Raw genomic sequence first — 25147 nt, forward strand, 5'->3', positions numbered from 1 at the left:
CACTTCCAGTGTGAACTGATGTGAGGGAGAAAAACCCAAGGACACACAGTTATATACAGAGTATGAATTTAACTGTGCTAAAAATAAGAACAGCTTAAGATTAGAAGACAATATATTAAAATCTCACTGTGGATTATTTCTGTTTGGGAAACTGAGGTATGGCTGGTTATTTGATGAAGTCCAGTAACTGAGTTTGAATTAGGACCAGGTAATCAATTTTGTCTTATTTAAAATTTCTTTCCTTCTTCTGGGGTGCCTGGATGGCTCAGTTGGTTAAGCATCTATCTTTGGCTCAGGTCATGATCCCAGGGTCCTGGGATTGAGTCCTGCATCGGGTTCCTGGCTCTCTGGGGAGCTTGCTTCTCCCTCTACCTGCCACTCCCCTTGGTTGTGCTGACAGATAAATAAATAAAATCTTTATAAAAAATAAAATTTATTTCCCTCTTTCCCTCTGCTAATATTCAGTTACTAATGTGATAATGATCTTTGGCTCAGGGATGGTAGCTTCTATTATTCATCCCGGTCATATTGCCTTTTGTTTTTTTAATGGATGTTGTCCATCAAAGGCCTAGGACCCCCAAGTCTCATTTTCAAGTTAGTTAATATCACATCAGTGTACGATCATTCACTTTCATTTAGAGAGACATGATGGTTACACAAGAGATTCCCTGGGTATGTCAAAGGCAATGTATTAGGAAGCATTATCCCCGAGAAGGGAATTCAACACTAGTCCTCACTTGAGCTGCCCACCCAAGTAGCAAAAAGAGAGCCATTTACCCTCAGGAGCACAGCTGATAGAGAGCTTATGGATATGAAGGGTGTACCCACCAGTCACCAGATTGGGTTGCAAAAATCCTAGAGCTGGAGACATCCTGGCTCACCTTATCCCTTCCTTCAAGATACGAATGCTGAACCAAGCATGTTGTTTCATGACTCTAGGAGGAGTGCTCATTTGTGTTCTCTCTCTCTCTCTCTCTCTCTCTCTCTCTCTCACACACACACACACACACACACACACACACTTGTTATCTCTCCCATTAGCCCAGTCCTAGCTCTCCAGCTTCTTTTGCTGAGGACTAACATTGATAAAATGACAGTTTCATTCTTCTCCTACCCACTTAAGCCCATAAATGAAACAAGATGGGATTGGGAGGGAGACAAACCATCAGTGACTCTTAATCTCACAAAACAAACTGAAGGTTGCTGGGGGGAGGGGGTTTGGGAGAAGGGGGTGGGATTATGGACACTGGGGAGGGTATGTGCTTTGGTGAGTGCTGTGAAGTGTGTAAACCTGGTGATTCACAGACCTGTACCCCTGGGGATAAAAATATATGTTTATAAAAAATAAAAAATAAAAAAAAATGACAGTTTCATTCTTAATTGTAAAGTTTTTCTGGCGAGATAAACACAACATCAGGCAAAGTGGGTGCAAGGCAAGACTTATTAAAAACACTCTCCGGAGAAGTTTCAGGACTAAGGAGAAGGGGCGCCAGGAAAGTTGCGCCGGGAGGAGGTGGGCACCCTCGGGCGAGGTTCCACGACTCTGGAAAGCAGAGTGGTGGAAGTCGCGTCCAAGGCAGGGAGGAGGGGGCTTTTAAGGGGTCTCGAGGGGAGCTCAGGGGTCTTTTGGCAAGTTTCCCTTATTCGGATATCTTGCCTGCTCTTCGGGGTCCCATTGGTCCACTGGAGCCCGCGGCGGGGGTCTCAGATTCCTGCTTGGGCCTTTGTTCTCCTGTTGGAGCGGGAACTTTAGCCATCTTAAGTAGCCCTTTCTGCCAGCCCAACATTAATTATAGAAGGCAAGTTTTCTACTATGTAGACACAGATGAAAGGCCACTGAAGAATAAAGAACCTATGCATTTAAATGTGCCTATTTAAAAGGCATATTGACCATATTTTCCCAAATTGAAATGGAGATATATGGCCTGTACAATGGAACTTGCCATTGATTTTGGCTTTCCAGGACCGTTTTGGCACTTTAGATCAAGCGTGGGGAGTTTTCCACGTTAGGAATCCCAACTACCCAAAGGAAAAGCCAGACAATTCCTTCTCTGCCTTGCTAATATTCTTCCAGGGTACTACTGGCATATGAGCAGACGGAGTTGTCAACCAGACAGGCTCACATGGGACTCTCACTCTGGAAGGAGGGATGTGAGGAAGTAGGCACACTCAGAGACGGCTGAGGCAGGCTGGAGTCTTTAGACCTAGCGGTGACACAGGACAATGAGGTCTTTCCCAGAGCAATCCCATAGTCTGATTTGCTCATTCATTCCCATGGGACAGCCTCTAAATCGAATTCTGGTCTTAAAATGGTTCACTTGCTTTCGGGTAGGCCTTCCTGTTAATGGCTTTGCTCAACATCATTCCATCTGTTTTAGGAAAATATTTCCTTTCACGGGTGGCTTTTCCCCATTCACTTGTTCCATGTTTAAAGATTTTTGTATACAATACCCCATGTTTAATCAGGAAATATAAAATAAATACAGAGCATATCCATGTAATAGAATTCTATATGCCAGTCACAATGAAGGAAACTAGTTACATGTAACAACATGTTTGTTGTCACAATCATATATTTCACCGAAGGAGCCAGACACAAGATCTACATACCAGGAGGCCATTTCTAGAAAGTTAAAACGACAGGCAATACAAAACCATGGTATTGTTCCTGAGGATATTAACTTTGGAGAGGCCCAAGCCTAGCTTCTGGGATGCTGCTGACAGTGTGCTGTTTATTGATCTGGGCAGTGGATATGAGAGAGTGTTACTTTGTGAAAATTCTTATGTTAATGATTTGTGCACTTTCCTTTTTGTAATTTACACTCCAGTGAAGTTTTTTCCCTTGATTTATGCATCATTTTAAAATATTCTGCAACTCTTATCAGTACTCAATCCAGCACATTACTGATAATTTTTAAAAAACTATCTATTTGGCATTGATAGACCTCAAGAGTTTGTTTTTGTTTTGTTTATTTTAATGTTTGAAGGAAAATATATCAATACATGGGGAATTCTAAACATAGTCTATACCTAAGGATTGCATTTCAGTGTATTCAAATGAAACCAAAGATCAGCTTGACAAGATTTACTATGCCAAAGAATCCTTTTCTTTTTTTCTTTTTAATAAAGATTATTTATTTATTTATTTGACACAGAGAGAGATCACAGGTAGAGAGGCTGGCAGAGAGAGAGAGAGAGAGAGAGAGAGAGAGTAGCAGGCTCCCTGCTGAGCAGAGAGCCCGATGTGGAACTCGATCCCAGGACCCTGAGGTCATGACCTGATCCAAAGGCAGCGGCTTAACCCACTGAGCCACTCAGGTGCCCCCCAAAGAATCCTTTTCAGGAAAGATTTCAATATGGATAGTGTTTAGAAGCTTGCTTGCCCTCTCCCAATTCCCTTTCCTTACCACACAGGAATCTCCAAATCACCCTCTGAAAAACTCTGGCTTCATTATCAAGGCTCTGTGCATGAGGTCTCATTTTCAAGTTCACAAATAAAAACAGTAAAAAACAAAACAAAACAAAAGGTAGTTTCTCACCATCTAATTGCAACTCAGCTCTCTGGGGGAGGGGGTTAACAGTGATTAGAAAAAGAAAGGAAAGGAATGAAACACCACCGAATCGCACCAACTCAACTCGAAGACAAAGGCAGCCAGAACTATCTTATTTATTATAAAGATACACCGTGAAGAGCAGACCCGACTGTATACTGAAGCCTGGAGTGGTACATGCCAGAATGTACAGTACTATACATAAAAGTGCATTGTCACAACAGATTAACAAAACATTTCTTTTCTTCCAGAACTGTAACAGCATCCCCCCTATTTCCGCCTCAGAGCCCAGGGACTGTAACAGGCGGACAGAACACAGGCGACGCACGTTGGGCGGCAGCAGCTCAGAGAGGGAGGGGGGATGCGGGGACACTGCGGGCGGGAAAGGCACAGTCACGGCTACCAGCAAAACGAGACAGTCTGATGACAGACAAGGATGCAAGACAGACGATACTGAGCACCGAGGCACAGGAAAGGGCACGGAGAAGCAGGGAGAAGGCAGAGGAAGTTTCCACTCCTGTGGGCGGTAGGAATTGGGGCTGGAAGCGGAGGTGGGGGCGAGGGGAGGGGGTTGTTAGGGAGCAGGAGCGGGGTGGGGTGGATGGATGGGGGGGGGCGGGAAACAGTAAAAAGCAAGGCTAAAACTCCTCTAAAATAGAAAGGCACTTCACATGTACATACTACAGATGTACATAGACACCATTTAGGTAACAGTCACAAGCAGGAAGCTACCAGTACTGTAATTGATCAAACCAACAGAAAAGGACAATACTGATTTAATTAAGTGGGCAGGAGTTACCCTCCAGTCCATAGGTAAATAGCAGTCTCTCCTGTTACACAGCCACTCACTTTACTTTAAACATCTAGAATAACCATCACACTACACATTGAACTTGGATGAATGCTCTAAAGGGGGCATTCACAAATGCACGGCTTATATATTTTACTAAACAGTTTCTAAGATAAGCATTATGGAACCCAGTACAATTATTTAAACATACAAAAGTCCCTATGTAATTTAAAGATACAGGTACCCATTCGATTATACCACATAGACTATTTATTTTTTTTAAGGAAAGTATACTAGGGTAAGTGAAAGCTTGATTTCCAGTTTGTTTTACTGATCCGAACCAGGGGTAGTGGGGGGTAGTGTGTGTGCCAAACACAGCCGGACACCCCTGCCCAGCTGGAGGCTGGGTTTTCAGCTGGGGTGGGGGGGGGTCTGGAGTGGGGAGCTCTATTGCATACATGGGTGAGCCTTTACCTCTAAGTCGCTCCCCTTCTGCAGAGTCAGTGGTGGGTAACCCAGGGCACGACTCAGTCCCAAGTGCTTTTCCTGCATTCGTGGCCTCTCACTATTGTGGAATAAAATGAATGTGATCCCAAATCCGAAGTCTTCTAAACCCTCAAAGGATCTCTGGGCTCTTTATTTTCTGAAAGTTTATTTAAATTCCAGTTACCTAACATATAGTGTGGGCTCTTTAAATTTTAGAGGCTGTAATTATCATATTAAAGTTTCTTCATTTTATAGACCCCATGTCATTCCCAAAGCTGAAGAGACCACTACCCTTCCCACTTGTATCTTTTCCTTAATTAAATTACAAGCTCATTTTGGGAATGGCAAAAGTACCAAGAAAACTCTCGACTGATACAGTGTGACCTGCTCTATCCACTGAGGGCTGTTCACGCTCACTGCCGTAGAGTAAGTGGGACCCTGCTGTAAATTTTTCTATGTATGGCTCAAGGAGCACCAAAGTCAAATTACGTTGCGTGAAAATGTGCAAAACTGTTGAGTGATAGTGTTGATTGAACATGAATGTAGAGCTCTGCATAGGGCCATTTGACTGGCTCAAATCATTTATAGGACACTCATCAGAAAATCTGTACTAAGTACTTTTCTCTCTCTCCTAATGATCCTCTCCTAACAACCCTGACCCTGACCAAAAGGTCAACTTGGTAAGCCTACTTCAGTTGAGTTCTGTGGATGGGACATGAACAATTGTATCAGCTGTGAGTATCTATTCTTGTGTAAGCTCTTTAGAGCCATCAGAATGATCCTTCCCAAACTGTGCATGAAGAAGGATCTGGTCCTTGAAACTGGGGATTGTAACATCTCCAGGTTCTTTTCCTTCTGCCCATCCCTCGCACCTTCCCTCCTCCCCACTGCTACACCTGTAGCTGTACAGAGGGCCACGTGCTGGGTGAAGCCTCTGGCTGCAGAAACTTTTAATGAGCTTACAGGGTGTTATTCTGGATCCTTTGTGAAGTGGCCCTGGAATCTGAAGACTCCTTACTAAAACAAAGTAAGAAAAGGTGAATCCTTACTTGCTGTGAGGCCACATCCATGGGAATGGGGGAGGAGAGATGAAAAAAAAAAAAAAAAAAAAGAAAGAGAAAAAGAAAGGCTTCAGGATATCACCAGGAGTATAGGGAGAGAAGAGAGAGAGAGATGTTAAGGGAGTGAGGGGAGAGCATGAGATGTTTCCTGCAAGAAGGCACAGCCTCTGAGGTCCTGAGGCTTTAGAGCAGCATGTCTTCTGCTACCCAAGGGAGCAGAATCCGAATTTGGTGGTTGGAGAGGCAACCCTCGTTTCATCAGAGGTGTAAACACTGAAGAGAGGAGACATTGCATGGGATTACCAGGGAAAAGTCTGAAGACATAAACTTGCAGGAGTAAGATCTAAGTTATAACTTGTAAAAGATACCTCTTCTCCCCATAATAAATTCAACATGCCTCTGCCCTTTTGATGACCTCTGTTCACATCTTACTCTTCCATCAAAGATGGAAAAAATGCTTTAAAGAAATACTTTTTCTTTCAATGTCTAAAAAATATCTAAAGTCTCCTCCCCACTTCATTGTTTTCATTTTTGTTCTCTGCTTCTGTTTCCCCATATAGTAGCAGAGAATTAGAGACCAAAGTGGAATCTGAAAAGAACTGAGAGGTTTTTCAGGAAAGTTTCAATTTCCGAGGAATTTGGGAAGATGGTTTAAAAGGGTTAGTGCTATTCAGAGCTCAATCCTGGCTGAGTGTCCATGGTGTCTTGAGTTGCTGAGGGACCACTGAGGCTCAAGAGACCTCTGGTGAGGGGCCGGATAAGATGCCGATGGGGCATCGTTCTCAAAGTGGGCAAAGAGGATGCTTCAGAAAACTCAGATTTGAAAGCTTACCATACCTGGAAATACTTGAAAAAAATTCTCCATTCAATCCATTTGTGAAATTAGGCCACAGACAAGCAACCAGAAGTGTGACTTTGAAAGGTAACCTTATCTTATATTAATGGATTACTGTCCTATCCCTCTGCATTAGAATGATTAGATTGGCAGATAGAGGGAGAGATCACAGTAACGATCTTGATTTTTAGTACAGATCCTCATTCTTTCCTGCAGGAGGCATTCGCTAGTGGGTTAACAGATTCAAGTCCATACTCTGTCACTCTTGGATGGGCAGCCCAGTGGCTGCCAGTTTGAATCCAAACCTAGAAGGAAATAATGGTGGTTGAGAGGGAGAGGGGTTAGTCTGTGCCATCCATTTTTCTTAAAAAAAAAAAAAAAGAAAAAAAAAGAAAAAAGAAAAGAAAAAAAGTCTCTTCATCAGTAAGTTCAGTGACAGAGAGAGGATGACATAAGCTGCTGTTGGTAGGAGTGGTGATTTGTACCTTAGCAAAAACAACTGAATTCAAAACAACTTTTTAAGATAGAGGAAAAACACAAAGAAAACTGTTTTGGGGGCTCAGATGTCAGAGGAAGAGGGTCCCTCATGGAGCTCACCTGACTATCTGAGTTCTCTTGAGGCCATGTGGAAAAAAAAAAAAGGAAAAAGTCAATGGATCCAGGGTGCTAGGTTGGAAGGAAGTCACCATGGAACCATGAGGTGCCCCTCCCACTGGGCCAGCAGGGCCCGTCCTTGGGTACCGTAGCTAGTTCTTGGCTGGCTCAGAAAGACACACGGAGAGCAGAGCTGGGGATTCCACTTAGGTTCCTCAGGCCTCTGTAGCATGTTTAAAGGAACCGAGGTCATTTAGCTGGAAGAGAAAGCTGAGTGAGGCAAGGAGTTGTGTGCCGTGTTCGTGCTCCATTTCCAGGGGGAGAACACAGCGATTTAGGGGAGCTAGAAGTATTCCCTAGGCAGTTAGCAACAACAGATCTCTGAAGGAGTCTGGGGAGTAGCGTAACCACAAGTCTTTGAAATTAGACTGTTCTGGTCCTTTGTGATTGCAGGGGATGGACTTGGAAATCTTCGGGGGCCTAAGCAGGCTTGTGGAAGGAGTCACGCTGAGAGCTCGGGAGGATTCTCTCTCTCTCCTTTCTTAGGTTTAGCTCAAGCAGTAACTGCAGGGGTTCTGACCCCATTCTTTTTTTTTTTTTTTTTTGACCCCATTCTTTTGAGCTTTTAACCTGGACCCGAGGGAAATGGCTCTTATGAAAGAGGCAACCATCCAACTCATTCAGGCGGTGGAATGCAAGTTCGCCCGGGAACGTCCCACTGCACGGGGCAGAGGGGTCACGGTCAGCTACCTAACAATGCCACTGGCAACCTTTCAGCTACTACCCCAAGTGCCATGCAGGCCAACAGTGGTTTCACACTGGGGCCTGGAACTCCGATTCTCATGCCTTTGGATCCAGACGTTTCTGACTCACCCACACTACACTAAGCCCAAAGCACTCTACCACGCGGAGGCTGGAGCGGTGTTGCCTTCATTACAAATGGTGCAGCATTGGATTTTCAAGTAAATCTAAGTGTTTCTATTGTCTTTAAAATGACATAGATATGTCCAGTTATTTAAAAAAAAAAAAAAAGGAAAAAAATTACAAAATACAAATGCCCCTGTTAATTTAGCTAGTCTCAGACATTACATTCGAGAACATAGAAAAGCCAAAAATCTCCAGTTATAAGCACAAGGAAAGTTATGGATCAGTGACTTTTGTCAGTGACCTGTTTCTTTTAAAATCACCAGCCCAGATGACCTTGCCCACTTGGTCTTCACATTGTGCAAGACTTGTCTGCTGGACCTTGGGAAGGTGGGGCAGGTCCTATGGTAGGGTTTGTTTTTGGAAGAACAGCAGGTTTTGGCCGGAGGGCTGGTGGCTTCAGCTGCACACCCATTCTGGGTGCCACCATAGGCTTGAAAGTACTCATTGTATCACTGGAGGAGCTAGTGCTCCGTCGGATCTGCGGCTCTGAGCTGCGGAGGGCCACGTTGTGCAAAGGGCTGAGAGATTCCGTAGACGTGGCTGGGGTGGGAGCGTTCTTCACTTGTTCTAAGGTGTCCAGCACCACGTCGGGGGCATGCTTTGCTGTACTCTGTCTCTCCAGTTCTCGCAGTTCATTCAGAGCAGTGTTCATCGTCTCCTCGATATCCTGTTGAAAGATAACCAGAGAGAGAGAGAGAAAGAGACGGAATAGACCGGTAATTAGTACTCACGTACGGAAACCCTTACGCTTCGTTTCACAGCAGATGGGCCGCCAAGAGCAATGCTGTTCCAGCTTCACCACCTGTAGAATGTTTAGATGTAGTGCCCACAATTATTTTGTCTCTGCATGTTCAGGAGACCAAGATGCAAGGGTGCACGGAACCGTCTACCCAACACCGGCTGTCCTAAGGTGCCAGGCAGCCTTCTTGCGATTTCTACCTTCCATGTTAACTTACTATTCAGAATTCTATCTCAGCTTATGGTTAAAAGATAGCTTCCAGTTTAGACTCTGCAACAATTTCTCAAGAAATAGATAGGAATGGGAATGAAAAGCAGCCTTCTTTCATTCATTTAACAAATAATGTTGAGCACTCACTAGTTTGTATCTAACTCCTAGCAGTTGTTCAAAATTCAATTTAAGCCTTTCTCTGATGCTCTTGTCCAGGGGATCTCAGTGGAAGGGTACTGCCCTAGAGAGGGCATTTTTGTAGTATGCTGTGTGAGTATTTTATTTTTTAAGAGATTTATTTCTTTATTTATTTGAGAGAGAGAAAGAGAGAGTTGTCAGCATGAGTCAGGGGCAGGGCAGAGGGAGAGAGTCTCAGATAGATTCCCCACTGAGCGCAGAGCCTGGCGTGGGGTTCTGTCTCACCACCCATGAGATCATGACCTGAGCCGAAATCAAGTTGGTCACTCAACCCACTGAGCCACCTGTGTGTGTGTGTGTGTGTGTGTGTGTGTGTGTGTATGTGTATTTTTGAATGGCACAAGAACAAGATGGCGTTAGTGGCATTTGGTGTGCTGGGTTATACGTACTAGATCTGTTGCAATATTCCAGGTAATTTACATGCAATGAATTATCCTGTGTCTTGTTCAACTTCTGAATGTCCTTCAGACGTTGATGGAGGTGAAAATCCTATTTATAATAACCTGAGCCCTGACCCTAACTCTATCTTATATTCATATGCATTTTTTAATTGTTGTATGTATGGTAATTATATACGTAGGTGAAAGCATCTTATTAATTTGTCTTTTAGCCTATTCAAGCATTAACTGAAGTATACTTGTTTTAATATTTAATTCCTTGTATTTTTGTATATTGTATTTAGAGCTTTATATGTTGTTTCAAATTAGGTATCTCATCTGTCAATTTATTTCAGACAGTAAAGGGGGAATGACAAAATACCTATTTCAATTTCAAAAAGGTACAGTATGTTCCATTGATGGATGAATAGACGAGCAAAGTGTGGTCTACACATCAACGGAATATTATTCACCTTAGAGAGGAAGAAAATCTTGCCATATGCTACAGTATGGATAAACCCTGAGGACATTAAGTGAAATAAGAGGCCAGTCATGAGAAGACAAACACTGTTTGCGTTTCTGTGAGGTAGTCACACTCACAGCAGCAGAAAGCAGCACGGTGGTGGCCAGGGGCTGGGGGTGGGAGGGGAGAAAGGGAAGTTGTTCTTCAGTGGGTATGGGGTTTCAGTTTTGCAAGAAGAAAAAGTTCCAGAGATCCGTTTCACAAAACGTGAATATACTTCACTGAACTGTGTGGTGAAAAATGGTTAAGGTGGTAAATTGGACATTATGTGTTTTACCACACACACACACACACACACACACACACACACACACACAGAAAAGGTGGAAGCATTGTGTGGGACAGGACGGGTGAAGAACCACCAACCCAGGCTGACTGGCATGTTTCTTCTCTACATGCCCAGGGCTCCTTTCACTCAGCTGGAACATAACCCTCCCATGGGCGCTACACCATGGGAATGATTTCCATATTCCCATCCCTCCCAGGGTCGTAAGCACCTTCAGAAAGCAGCTGGCTGATGATTTAACGGTGCTTCTCTAAAGCCTAGCACAGGACCTGGCACACAGTAAGTGCTCAGTAAAGGTTTGCTAAATGAATAAACCAAGCTACAGTGATCGCATATGGATACTGTCATTTTTTAGAAAAGCCCCATCAGGGATGCCACTGATTTGTTTAATAAGAGAATCTGCATGTTTTTTGTATGAACACCATGATGGCAGGCTTTCTTGTCCTCAAGGGAAAATCTGGAGAAGAGAGATGGAAAGATAAATAAAGGACACAGCTGGAAGCCATTCTGGGAGGATGACATCACTTTTCAAGTGATTATTTTCATATGTGATTTCTATTTGATGCTAAACATATGGATTTTTTTATAACTATTTGCCCCAGAGAGATTGTGCAGAGCCTGATTTATCTGTTGAGTTTTTGTTTTTATAATTTACAATGAAAGGATTTCTTGGGGTGGCTCAGTGGGTGAAGCATCCGACTCTTGATCTCAGCTCAGGTCTTGATCTCAGGTCATGAGCTCGAGTCCTGTATTGGACTCCATGCCTAGCATGGAGCCCACTTAAAAACAAAAGCAAAGGAACAAACAAAAGGATTTCCTGGTTCTAGAAGCAAAAGGGTTAAATAGGCATTGTTATACCTTCCCACTCCTAAGCTCCTAATTCCCTGTCTTTCTAACCTAAATCCTGTTTCACCAGCTTATTACAAGCAGGGACCTTTGGATTTCTCAAACCATTAAATTCAGCTGTAATTAAATCTCACTGGTTCTATATAGGTCTCCACAGACCTTGTGTAGTATTTCAAACAGAGAAAACCAAAAGGTCAAGTCTTTTTGATTTTGCTGAAAAACTGTTATACATTTAAAATTGGTTTAATTTTTAAAAAACACATTAAACCCCCTCACAATCTAATTTACATCCAAAATTTTCTTTAGTTAGGATATTGGAAATAGCTTGGAAGTTTGTCACATCTGTACAGGTCTCCTTGGGTACTCTTTATTAAAAATAATCCATCTATAATAGTTCCCCATGTTTGTTTTATTTATTTCTCATTCATTCTCTTTTTTGATTGATTTAGTTCATTTTTAAGCTTCAGACAGCTGGAAGATGCTTTAGATTAAACCTCTTTCGTCACTGATGATACCCATTATTTGTTGATGGCCTATACTGGGGGGGGGGAACTAGAGGAAAAATTGCAGAATGATAGAAAATCCATTAATCAATCTTGTCTTACCTTTACTTTGTCAATTTTAATCATTAGAAAAAAACTATGAAGTCTTCTGCACTAACTGTTGGGAAGAGAAGGGAGACGAGGACCCAGACCTGGTGTTCTTCAGCTAGCCATTATTTCTCCTACTATTTACAGACTAATCCAGCATTTCTCCTAAGCTGAAAGGGTCATATTTCTCCTACAGTAATATTTAACTGTTTGTGGGCTCTCCATTCTTTATATCAATTTGTCCATTTTATTATCTTTAGCATGCTTTAGGGATCTGGTAGGGCTAGTCTTTCCTCATTATTATTCTTTTTTTTTTTCTCATTATTATTCTTTTTCAGTCTTTTCCTGGCTATTTAGCAGTGATGTGTTTGAATGCCCTGGGGCCTACACTTCTGCCATGTCTCTGTTTAAATCAATATGAACCTAATCACTTGGGCCCTTCCAGTAACAAATGGGTCTTCTAAAGAGACCTTAGTCAGGCCTTAAAGAATGGACTAATTTCTTTTCTGTTTTCCCTAGTTGGTTCTCTACAAAAAGCAGGACTACAGACAGGGAGTCCTACATCCCTCCTTCATCACACCCCAGGTACAAAGCAGGTGCCAGGCCATTCCACGCATCTTACCTGAGCGATTGTCTCTGGGTCCAATGGCTTATGGTCATTGAAGCCTGTGTATTGCCCCGATGACGTGGACCTTCTAATAGGAGGACTGTCGATCTTCTTGAGGGAGTCGTGCCGGCTGATATTGGTCAGGCTGCCGTGGCCTGGCCGGCGCCTCCTCTCAGGACTGTCGTTGTTGAGGCCACGGTTCTGCAGCAGGCCCCGGGGGTGACCTCCCAGGCTTGGGGACCCCAGGTCAACTGAGGAGTTGGAAAGAGCATGCGGTGGGTGCAAGGGGCAATGGCCATCACTGGTCCTGCCAGGACGCCTGACTGGAGGGGGTGGCTCTCCTCTTTTTCTTTGTCTAGAAATACACAAAAAGAGAGAGAAAATAGGAGAGCTTATCACACCGGCTGATACGAGAAGCTGTGGGTTCTGTGGCTCCTCAAAGCACTTGGGAAAGTTGAGGTTCAGGGGCCTGATGGTCAGACTCCACCCACCTGGCTAGATAGCTGTCAGGGTGCCGGTCTGTTGGGGAGTTCATGTCCTTGGATGAAGACTTGTCCTCAGTGACTGGCCCACTGCTGGCCTCGCTGTCAGCTTTTTGGCTCAGAGTGTCTGAAAACGTATCGTCCCTACAATGAAGAGAATCCAGGGTGAGGGTCTTTCACAAGATGAATGGGAACAACAAAAAAAGAAATGACAGCATTTACACATTCAAGTCTTTCTCTTATCAACACGACTTTCCTTATAATAAAAATATACAATTTCACTGCAGGTAAAGTGCAAGATTCAGATATACAAAAAAGAGCAAAATCATAGTCATGATATAACAGCCAGACACCACTGCTGCTAGAATTTGAGAAAATAGCCTTTTCTACTTTTTAATCCATGCCTGGGTAAACATGTATGATGTCTGCAGATATAGGTATGAACTTATACTCAAGACACCAATATGTTTATGTAGTTTAGATATCTATGACTGTATGTCTGTACCTACATACACACAATACTTCTTGGGTTCTGAGATATACATTTTTAACATTTCTTTCTTTTTCTAAAATTAGGGTGAATCATTTAATCACTGTATACAGTTTATGCTGTATATTTCTCTTCTCCTTGAAAAATCATATGTTAGTGCTATACTGTGAAATATTCACAGAATAGGGATTATACTTCACATATGATTTTGCAACCTATTTCTTTCATTTAATATACTATGACCATCTTCTCATCTCTTTAAATATTTTTAAATTACAGCAATATTATTAAAAAACAGAAAAAAGAAGGCTGATGATGATTCTCTTGAGATGTTAGGTCAGTGTCTTCCTTCTGGGGAATCTGGAATTGAAATGGTAGCTGGACAGCAAAAGAGGAGTATGGCTGGCTTGGAACTAGAGGTGTTATTACAGCTCTTGAAGCTGTTCTCCACATGGGTGATTTTTCTAGGAGCCTGAAAGCTTCACAGGGCATCTCTCACTAGCCCTTGCTCCGAATCTGCTGGTGGAGTTTGGGAAATAAAAACCTGCTGGCCCCGAAGTACCATTAGCAAAGGCCCAACAGCGAGGTGAAGCATGGTGCCCAGGCTCAGAGGTTTGGGCTCCGCAATCCCATCGGCTCTTTTCTCAAAAGACCAAGGTCAGTTTAGGAATAGTGACTGGAGTCTTCCAGTGGGAGCAGCCAGGACGGTGGGAGCAGCCCAGAGGGCGGGGAGAGCCCACGCTACTCACATATCCTGCACCACAATATACTGGTGCGGCACGAGCCCATCGATGCCGTTGTGCCGGCCTTCCCACCAGTCCTCAGACGCCCGGTGATACAGCAGCAGGGAGGCCCCCTTCTTGAAGGACAGTTCTCTGGCAGATCGCCCCATGTAGTCAAACTTGGCTATCGCTTCTATTGGCTCACATTCTACAAAGAACACACCAGAAGACAATGACGGACAGAGGCGTGAGGTAAGCATGAAACGCTGTGTGAAAGTTCTCTATGAGGCCTTAGAAATAAACCAGGCCATTTCAATATCCAGAGTGAAAAATGTATTAAGTCCTCAATGGGGGATAAACTCAGGCTGTTAAGAGAGTTACAGAAAAACATTCTCTTGCTGTCATCAGTTTTTCACACAAAGAAAAATGGAACATTGGATCTTAATTTCCACAGCCTTTTACCAGAGATAGAATGACAGACTAATAAAAAATATCTTAAACTTTGCAACATGATATATGAGATCCTTCCTTGGGTTGTAATGTCCTCCATAACAGCTCCAATATTATTTTGACAATGATGGAATTCCCTCATAACATGTTAATAACCACGGATAACATGGAAAAATCACTATCCCAGAACATTAGGAAGTTTATGCTTTACTTGCTTATTTAAAGAAAAATCAAGTTTACAAAACCCAGCACATTAAGTACTATTTGAGTACATTTAATTTCTTCATGTACTATCTGGCACTATCAAATCTTCCAACTACCACCGACAGTAGAGATAAGTTTGTTTTCTCTTGGATCAGTAATAAATTCTAGTTGCCTATGAAACCAGCATAACTTAGACTGCCTTATACCCAAATTAAAAGACCAGATTCAAAAGTTATATTATCCAGAGGTCAAAAGATATTCAAGGGGATTACAGTGAGTGGAAAAAACCAATCTCAAAAGGTGACATACTATGTGATACCATTTATCTAGCCTGTTTGAAATGACGTAATAATCAAGATGGAGAATAGATTAGTGGTTACCAAAGTTGGGAAGAAATGGCCACGGATATAAAAGGGGGAGCATGAAGGACCCTGATGATGAAACCGTATGTGACTAAATGTTTGCACACACAACTGAGTGCACCTGAAACTAGTGAAACGTGAACATGGCAGAGGGAGGGTTTCAATGTCGATTTCCTGGCTGTGATATTATGCTGCAGTTATATAAGATTTTTACCATGGAGGGAAGCTGGGATCTCTCTGTAGGAACCCTGTAGGGTTCACTTCATGTGAACCCTGAAAGATCTCAAAATTCAAAAAAAAAAAAAAAAAAAAAAAGAAAGAAAGAAAGAAAAGAAAAGATGTTGAACTCTGGGCCTAGAATTGGAATGTTAGCACTGATCTAATTCTGGTCACAAAGGTTGAAAGCAAATAAGAGGACAAACTATACAAAACAACTATAAGAGATGCGTTTTGTGATTCAGCTTATTGCAAAAAGCCCTTCAGTTCTGGGCCTTAAGATCTTTCCTCCTGTCTCTCACCATCCCCGCCATCTTCAGCCCTGCTATCCACACAGATGAGCAAACTTCTAATCAATAAAACAGAGAAAGGGCCAATACAAGTGCTAAAAGTTCAGAGAAATGTACATGCATTTGTACATTTCTGCAAATGTACATGCAACGAGCAATGTCTTATTTGCTGAAAACTGAGCATGTATTAGTTTCCGAGTACCCTAGCATATATGCATACATAATAGATTAAAACTTGTCTATCTGTCAAATATTTTCGAAGGAAATTGTCTTTGATTTTGCTTAGTAATGAACCTTCCCATTCAAAACAGTTGATTTGGGCGCCTGGGTGGCTCAGTGGGTTAAGCTGCTGCCTTCGGCTCAGGTCATGATCTCAGGGTCCTGGGATCGAGTCCCACATCGGGCTCTCTGCTCAGCGGGGAGCCTGCTTCCTCTTCTCTCTCTCTCTGCCTGCCTCTCTGTCTACTTGTGATCTCTCTCTGCCTAATAAATAAATAAATAAATAATCTTTAAAAAAAAAAATGAAACAGTTGATTTTTCTGCAAAGATTCCTGAAATATGTTTAATATCTTATATGGAATAACTGCATAAGAAATCACTGGGTAGTCAGCTAGGCTTCCTTCTCACTTGAAAAATTCAAACATTCTCTGGGCCATGTAAGACACAAACATAAAAAATCAACAAACACATGGAAAAAGCTTAGTGTTTACCTTATATGAAGGGCCTGCATGAATTTCAGCTATACATTTAAATACTATAATCTACATGTAGTATACTACTTAGCAAAGTAGGTGTAAAAATAAAACAACAGGGGCGCCTGGGTGGCTCAGCGGATTGGGCCGCTGCCTTCGGCTCAGGTCATGGTCTCAGGGTCCTGGGATCAAGTCCCACATCGGGCTCTCTGCTCAGCAGAGAGGCGGGGAGCCTGCTTCCCCCTCTGTCTCTGTCTGCCTCTCTGCCTACTTGTGATCTCGCTCTCTGTCAAATAAAATAAATAAAGTATTTTAAAAAATAAATAAATAAAAAATAAAACAACAGTTTAAGTTCTTTAACAATTGAATATAACTAAACCACAACAAAAACTGACTATAACTTTCAGATCATGTTAGCACTCTAGTATTCCCTCCTAAAATTATATATACATATATTCTTTTGAAGATTTTATTTATTTGAGAGAGAGTGAATGAGCGGGCACGAGATGGGAAGGAGGGGCAAAGGAGAGGAAGAGCAAGAGGAAGCAGATTCTGTACTGAGCATGGAGCCCAGGTGGGGCTCAATCCTAACATCCTGAAATCATGACCTTAACTGAAACTAGGAGTCGGGTGCTCAACTACTGTGCCACCCTGGTGCCGCTAAAATATATATGAGTGTGTATATCTATAGATAGATATCTATCTATAGATATACACACTATATCTATAGATATCTATAGATATCTATCTATATATAGATATACACACACACACACATATATATAGTTTTAAAACATATTTTATTTATTTACTTGACAGAGATCAAAAGTGGCAGAAAGGCAGGTGGTGCTGGGGGGGGGAGCAGGCTCCCTGCTGAGCAAAGAGCCTGATGCGGGGCTCAATCTCAGGACCCTGAGATCATGACCTGAGCCAAAGTCAGATACCTAACGAACCAAGCCACCCAGGTGCCCCAAAATTATAGATATATTTTTTACACTAAATATTTTATTGCATGCTGCTGCTACTGTACATAAAATAATTACCCTTGTGAAATAGAAATTTGTGAAAATTCAGAGAGGCAGATGTTGAGGACTGACAAAAGTAGAAGTTTACATAGTTTGGCACATGTCACAGGGATATGCTTTTGTACAGGTTTCAAATTTAGTTCTCCTTTGAATATTCACTGGTTCATGAAAAGTGGTTTAGAAAACCATCCAGAGATTCATTTTACTACAAAAAGGAACAGATTTTGTGGGGTCTAAATGGATTCATACTTAAAGATACACCAGTTAGCAGGGGGTCTGTTGGACATTCTGCAGACAGAACTGTTTCAAATCTGCAGCTGCCTGGGAAACCTTCACCAGGTTGAGCCCGGCTTCCAGCCAGAGCTGTTGAACCACTTTCTTCATAGTGGTGACTCTGGAGGAACCAGACATGGCACTTGTAAGAGCCCGGCAGATTTGTCTGTGTGGATCTGTCAGTTTGTGGGTCCGCGGGGCCAAACCTTTTTTTTTTTTAAATATTTTATTTATTTACTTGACAGAGACACAGCAAGAGAGGGAACATAAGCAGGGGGCAGTGGAAGAGGGGGAAGAAGGCTTCCTGCCACTGAGCAGGGAGCCTGATGCTGGGCTCGACCCCAGGACCCTGGGATCATGACTTGAGTGGAAGGCAGACACTTAATGACGAGCCACCCACACACCCCTAAAATTATATTCTTTATTAAAACAGTATGAATAGCAGCTTTATTAAATATCTACAAATATGCTTTATAGAGGAGGAACTAGAACTTTATATTCAAAGAGATTGACTTTATGGTTTGTTTTTAAAATTGCAGATAAAGAATAAATCCTGGTTGATCAGAGATGACAGATGCCAATTTTTTTTAACCCTAATTCTCCTTGGGGAACAGAAATAAACATGTCCATGGTACCAGGGACATGAATAAACATATCCATGGGGAGGATTTGTTAAAAAAAGCTTCATGACATGTAATTTGCAAATTCCTATGTCAGCCTTCCTGTGTACTTTGAATTTCATTTTAATGAAAAAGGTGGAAAGATTCCAGCTCATAACATAGTGTGCAGTCTAGGTACTTATCAAAGGGAAATGAAGAAAGAACCATTAACATTCTTTAGACATTAATTAGACATTCAGTCACAGACTGTCAGTGCTGGCCAAGGGCTATTTAAGGCTACTTAACAGATATATATATATGTATTTTATCATAATTTCATAATCATGCACTCTATGCTTCTTATCTCTGTTTATTTGTTGAAACAACTAGCAACAGGATTATCAGGCTCTGCTTATTTAATTCAAGTGTGGGGAGATTATGAAAGAGTGACCTGATGAATCAGAAGTACATTTTTATTGGTAATTCTCTATCAACTACTAACTCTGAGCAATTTCATTATTTTGATTCTTTCCACGCCCATGGGAGTCATTTCGCAGTCAAGTGTCAATCAATAAGCTGGTTATACACATCTTAGTCTACTTATTGCAGAGTAATAAGTAATGCACCATTACCATAAGTAATGGCAATGCACCATTCCCTTTCCTATGGAGCCACATGGTCCTTTAAGCTCGTCAGACTTTGCAGAATGTCGCCGCTGCTGGTAACAGTAAGAGTGAACATGGTAACTTCATTTCTTTGTGTGGCTATTACAGCTTTTACAGCTCTGCGCAAAAGGGAAAAAATTCAGTACAGCTGATTTTCTGACTGCCTGGTGCTATTAAGTCTTGTATTTCCATTTCTTGTCAAATACTAGTACACTGCATTTTCTCTTTGGGACCTTGCTGTCCCTGACACTTCCCCGCCAAGATCTGTTACTCACAGCCCTCGCAGGTGACGGTTCTGCTCTAGAACAGCTTGTCTTTCAGAAACCAAAGCTACCCTTCTCCAGTGATACCACCACAGAGAAAAGACAAGACAATACCTGGGAATCACAAAGATAATCAATCCTTTGATTAACTTTAACTTTTAACTTTGGAAAATTTAGAGGTTGCCTGTGGGGAAGGGTATCGGCCCTTGGTACACAATTTTTCTTTCCAGCAAAACCAGATGAATGTGGTTAACACGTTATGGAAAACACAGAGCCCTCAGCGAAACTTCTCTTTTGTAATCAAGAGGCAGGAACAACTAACAGATGGCAGAGGGGAGGCTGATGTTTGGGAAGAGAGATGGCTGGGCTTTGTCTTAGCTTTCCTGGTCACTAGGGAAAACAAGGAGAGACAGAAGTCATCAGTGAAAAAGGAAGAAATCATACAGAGAAACAAAAAAACTCAAGTCAAAGGAAGGGATGGTGGCAGAGGTAGGGCCCAGAGACTTTCAAAAGCAACATCATGGAAGTACAAGCTTACATTGTAAAGAATTTCTTCTAAATGAACTTCTGAAAATGTCAATTCATATTACTTTTCAAAAACATAAAGAAAAATTTTTGGGGGCTCAGATGTAACTTTTTAATATACAAACAAACAAGGAATCTAAAATGCAATGCATGTCGAAGTGAAACATTTAAACCTTTTTTTTTAAGGCACAGGATAGACATCAGACATCCTGATTACTGTTATCTTCTTGCTGAAATCAATGAAAAAGCTTTTTTTTTTTTTAAAGATTTTATTTATTTATTAGTGAGAGAAAGAGCGCAAGCACAAGCAACGGGAGAGGCAGGCAGAGGGAGAAGCAAGCTCCCTAGTAGGGAGCCTGCTGTGGGACTTGATCCCAGGACCCTGGGATCATGACCCGAGTTGAAGGCAGACGCTTAAACAACTGAGTCACTCAGGTGTCCCTCCTGGAATTTCTAAATTATTTATTTATTTATTTATAAAAAAGATTTTATTTATTTATTTGACAGAGAGAGATCACAAGTAGGCAGAGAGGCAGGCAGAGAGAGAGAGAGAGGAGGAAGCAGGCTCCCTGCTGAGCAGAGAGCACGATGCGGGACTCGATCCCAGGACCCTGAGATCATGACCCGAGCAGAAGGCAGCGGCTCAACCCACTGAGCCACCCAGGCGCCCCCTCCTGGATTTTTTTTAAAGAAAGATTTTATTTATCCATTTATTTGACAGAGGAAGAGAGTATAAGCAGGGGAAGCAGCAGAGAGAGAGGGAGAAGCAGGCTCCCCACTGAGCAGGAAGCCTGACATGGGGCTCCATCCCAGAATCCTGGGATCATGACCTGAGCCAAAAGCAGACGCCCGACCCACCCAGGTGCCCTGAAAAACCCTAGTTTTAAATAATCTTTGTAATTTCATTAATAATTTTCCATGACAGTAAGGAATATTAAAGACAAAAAACAACAAAAGTAGGAACCCGGTGAGGTAAATAGAACATGAGAAAATGTGAGTCAGAGTTTGCCTTGAGGGTATTTTTCCTGCCTGGTTAACTTAAGGTTTCATTTTGGACAAAAAACCAAGTCCAGGGTCTGCTCAGTGTGGAGAAGGTAAACCCCCATAGAGGATCACACTCTCAGTGTCACAGTGAGCTTCTAGTTCTAGAAATCTTCCTCCCTCCTAGCCCTGCATACTTCTCCAGAGATGGTATACATCACTCCCACCCCCTTCTGGACTTAAAAATAGAATCTATCTCAAGTCTTGGAACAAATCATCTCCAAGAATCCTGACCACATTCCAATCCTCAGGTAGGTTTACAGTTTAAAATCACACTACCTGGGTGGCCTGGAAAACCTCAAGCTAAAAATTCAATATGGTCAAGGTGGTTGTGCCCCAGGCAGAAGTAAATGAGAAGCCTTTCTGGAGGAACTTACCTACAACTGAGCCTAAAGGAGCTCCACACAGTTCCAAGAATACATAAAAAACTTACCAAACACTCTGGAAAATAAGACTCAATGAACAAGAACCAACAAAAACAAATCCAGGAAGACTGCAGATGTTAGAAGGATCACAATCACAATTTAAAACAATGGAAAGGATTAATATGAGTAAAGAGCCAAAGACTGTAAAAAATGATTAAGCAGCTAATGCGGAAGTGAACCAAGCAAACTGTAGAAAAAAAATTATAAATATATACTCAGTGGTTGGGTTTAAAGCAGATTATTCATAACTAAAGAGAGAATAAAAGGATCATGTATATAGCTAAAGAGATACTAAGAGAAATCTGACAGCTTTATATGTTCATATGTAAAAAGTGTTGGGGCACCTGAATGGCACAGTTGGTTGGGTATCCCACTCTTGGTTTCGTCTCCGGTTGTGATCTCAAGGTTGTGTGATCGAGCCCCAACATGGGGCTCTGTGCTCAGTGCAGAGTCTGCTTAAGACTCCCTCTGCCCCTCCCCCAGCTCTCTATTTCTCTGAAATAAATAAATGAATCTTAAAAAAAGGTGTCAAGCAGCCATCCCTGAAGCACCAGTGACCAAAATGAGGTTTAATCCCTTCATGACTTCTGACCAGAGCAAGTACCAGAAAAGGCATTCGACTGCACCTTCCCATATTCCCAGGAAGATTATGTGGTTCCCTCTTTCCAAAGAGCTGAGACAGAAGTACAACATTTGATCCACACACATCCACAAGGATGATGAAGTACAAGTTGTGTGAGGATACCACAAAGGTCAGCAAATGGGCAAAGTGGTCTTGGTTACAAGAAGAAATGGGGCGCCTGGGTGGCTCAGTGGGTTAAAGCCTCTGACTTTGGCTCAGGTCATGATCTCAGGATCCTGGGATCGAGCCTGCATCAGGCTCTCTGCTCAGCAGGGAGCCTGCTTCCCCCCTTTCTCTCTGCCTGCCTCTCTGCCTACTTGTGATCTCTGTCTGTCAAATAAATAAAATTAAAAAAAAAAAAAAGAAAAGAAGAAATATGTTATCTTCATTGAACGACTACAGGAAGAGCAGGCCAATGGCACAACTGTCCACCTGGGCATTTACCCTGGCAAGGGGGTTATCAGTAGATTCAAACTGGACAAAGACTACAAAAAGATCCTTGAACATAAAGTCAAATCTTGCCAGATAGGAAAGGAAAAGAGCAAATATAAGGAAGCAACAACTGAGAAGATGAAGATGTGGGAATATGATATATGATATATGACTGATACATGACTTTTTCCTTTTTAAAGATTTTATTTCTTTGACAGAGAGAGACACAGTGAGAGAGGGAACACAAGCAAGGGGAGTGGGAGAGGGAGAAGCAGGCTTCCCGTGGAGCAGGGAGCCCAGTGCAGGGCTTGATATGGGGCTTGATCCCAGGACCCTGGGATCATGACCTGAGATGAAGGCAGATGCTTAATGACTGAGCTACTCAGGCGCCCCTGATGTACGATTTTAAATAAAAAACTGTTAAAATGACAAAAAAAAAGTGTTGAAAAGTAATGTTAAAGATTAAACTTATTAGAAAGAGAAAAAAAAAAAAAGAAAGAGAAAAAAATGGTCTCTAAAGAGAAAAGTATAAAAGTTTGAGAGACATTAAATAACTAGAAATATGTTTCTGGACTAGAGGACTGAATATTATAAAATGTCGCTTCTCTCCATGTTAATATATGTAGAATAGTGCAACTGCAATCAAAACCCCAACAGGTTTTTAGTTTTTGTTTGTTTTAAGAACTTGAAAAACTGAGTCTAAAATTTAACTGAAGTTGCAAAAGATCAAGAATTGTTAAGGAGGGCAAAGTCAGAGATCTTGGTTTGCCAAATACGAAGATTTTTTAAAAAGGTACCAAAATTAAGATAGGAGGGATAGAGAAGTAGATCAGTGGAAAAGCAGAGAGCCCAGAAACGGACTTGTGCAAAGAGGACACGTGGTTTATGCAGAGCTGTGTAAAAAGGACGATTAGTGCTGGGCCAACTGTGCATCCACATGGAGAAAAAGGAATGGATCCCAACCTCATGCCATACCTCCAAAGAAATTCCTGGTAGAATAAAGACCTATGTGTGAAAACTAAAACCTGAAAACATTTATTTATTAATTATTATTATTATTATTTAAAGATTTTATTTATTGAGAGAGAGACAGAGAGAGCGCAAGCATGAGGAGAGGGAGAGGTTTAGAAGCAGACTCACCTCTGAGCTGGGAGCTCAACATGGGGCTCAATCCCAGGACCCTGAGATCATGACCTGAGCCAAAGGCAGAGGCTTAACCATCTGAGCCCCTCAGGTGCCCCCTGAAAGCATTTAAAAAAGAATATGATGGGTAGGGGTGCACGCTGGGTGGCTCAGGTCATGAGCCCTGTTCATCAAGGAGTCTACTTCTCTCTCTCCCTCTACCCCTGCCCCTAACTCATGCTCACATGCTCTCTTTCTCTCTCCAAAATAAATAAATAAATAAATCTTTAAAAAAAAAAAAAAAAGAGAGAGAGAATATGGGAGAATTATCTTCACTACCTGCACTCAGCACAGAAAGATTTCTTAAAGGAGATACAAAGTGAAACAACCATAAAGGAAAAGACTGGGTAACTTCAACTCCTTTAAAATTTCCTTGTTTAGCAAAAGACATAATAAGCACATGAAAGACAAATTACAGAGCACAAGATATTTGCAAAACATAACAAAATAAGACCTGATCCAGACCCACAAAGAACTCTTATAAATAAGAAAAAAACCAAAGCCAAATCATATTGAACCAAGCAGAAAAAGCCCAGAGAAATGAAGAGTGGGCAAGTGAACCTTAAATGGGCAAAACACTTGATAGAAATTTCACACAAAAAAAGAAACTGAAGCACACAAGGGTCAGTATATCTATATGAACCATATTTTTTATTTTCTGTATTCTGACATATTTTTTGTTTTCTGTATTCTGACCTTGCTGCTACCAGAGGGCCTGGCCCTCCCAAGGATCACCAATTCCTGGATAGTATAAACAACTCACCTGTTGTGCCTTTCAAAGACAAACCAGCCAATCCAGAGCCCATCCCAACCACCTCCTCTGGGTCGCTATGCACCTGCCCTAACCTCCTGCGCCACGTATCAGACAACCAGAGACCATCCCTATTCCTCAGAGCCCGCTGGAATTATTCTCACTAGCCCATCTGAAACCTGTTTACCCTGCCCCGCCTGTTTCTTCCTGCAGAAACCCCAGCAAAGACTCTTTCCCAGTTGCTCCTTCCTCCTCCGCCTCCTGACCAACCTTGGTGCTTTTCTGTGTGGCCACTTGTGGCAACGATGTACCCTTTCCACTTGCTTACTGTGAGTAACAAAGTATCTTTTCAATGGCAATTACCTCCTGATCTGATGTTCTTACTATATGCCAAGTTTTCTGTTAAAACTCTATATTGTAAAACAACATCTTTATCAGTGATCAGAGAAATGCAAACTAAAATCACAACAATATTGGCAAAGATAATAATATTTGGTAAAATTCATCACGTGGTGATGAATATGTCCGATTGGAAGGCTGATACACTACTGGTGGGGTGTGTATATCATTACAGCTATTTTAAAAAACAGTTTGGCTCTATATCTAGTGAAGTTTGAAACATGCTTACTCCGAGAAGCATATATCCTGGAGACAGTCCTGTACATTTGTGGTACTATAGTAGCATACCTGTTCAAAATATTCCTAACAGCACACTTTTTCATGGCAAAAAATGGAAAATACCCCCCATATTCATCAATAAAAAATAAATACAATGGAATATCATACAGTAGTCAAATAAATGATTATAATTGCATT

At 41.9% G+C, this 25147-nt stretch overlaps 1 protein-coding gene and 2 pseudogenes across 4 annotated transcripts in view; 1 reads left to right on the plus strand and 2 right to left on the minus strand.

Annotated features, from left to right (window-relative positions):
• Positions 1 to 3648: 3648 nt before the first annotated feature.
• The window catches only part of SRGAP1 (SLIT-ROBO Rho GTPase activating protein 1), a 269866-nt gene continuing 248367 nt past the window's right edge, over positions 3649 to 25147 (minus strand). For both annotated transcript variants that reach the window (XM_082742529.1, XM_082742530.1), the window contains exons 19-22: positions 14342 to 14522; positions 13112 to 13246; positions 12636 to 12975; positions 3649 to 8911 (exon numbers count right to left, since the gene is read on the minus strand). In XM_082742529.1, the coding sequence (XP_082598655.1) occupies positions 8534 to 8911; positions 12636 to 12975; positions 13112 to 13246; positions 14342 to 14522 (1034 nt within the window). In that variant the 3' untranslated portion in view covers positions 3649 to 8533. The remainder of the gene's footprint in view (positions 8912 to 12635; positions 12976 to 13111; positions 13247 to 14341; positions 14523 to 25147) is intronic.
• On the minus strand, positions 17759 to 18039 carry LOC309870398 (guanine nucleotide-binding protein G(I)/G(S)/G(O) subunit gamma-5 pseudogene; annotated as a pseudogene). Its single transcript has one exon. The product of its transcript is annotated as a guanine nucleotide-binding protein G(I)/G(S)/G(O) subunit gamma-5 pseudogene (transcript).
• Positions 21907 to 22563, plus strand: LOC309868857 (large ribosomal subunit protein uL24 pseudogene; annotated as a pseudogene). The gene is made up of 2 exons: positions 21907 to 22122; positions 22336 to 22563. The product of its transcript is annotated as a large ribosomal subunit protein uL24 pseudogene (transcript).

This window comes from Mustela nivalis (assembly GCF_964662115.1).
Source record: "Mustela nivalis genome assembly, chromosome: 7".
In the NCBI taxonomy this organism is placed as follows: Eukaryota; Metazoa; Chordata; class Mammalia; order Carnivora; family Mustelidae; genus Mustela; species Mustela nivalis.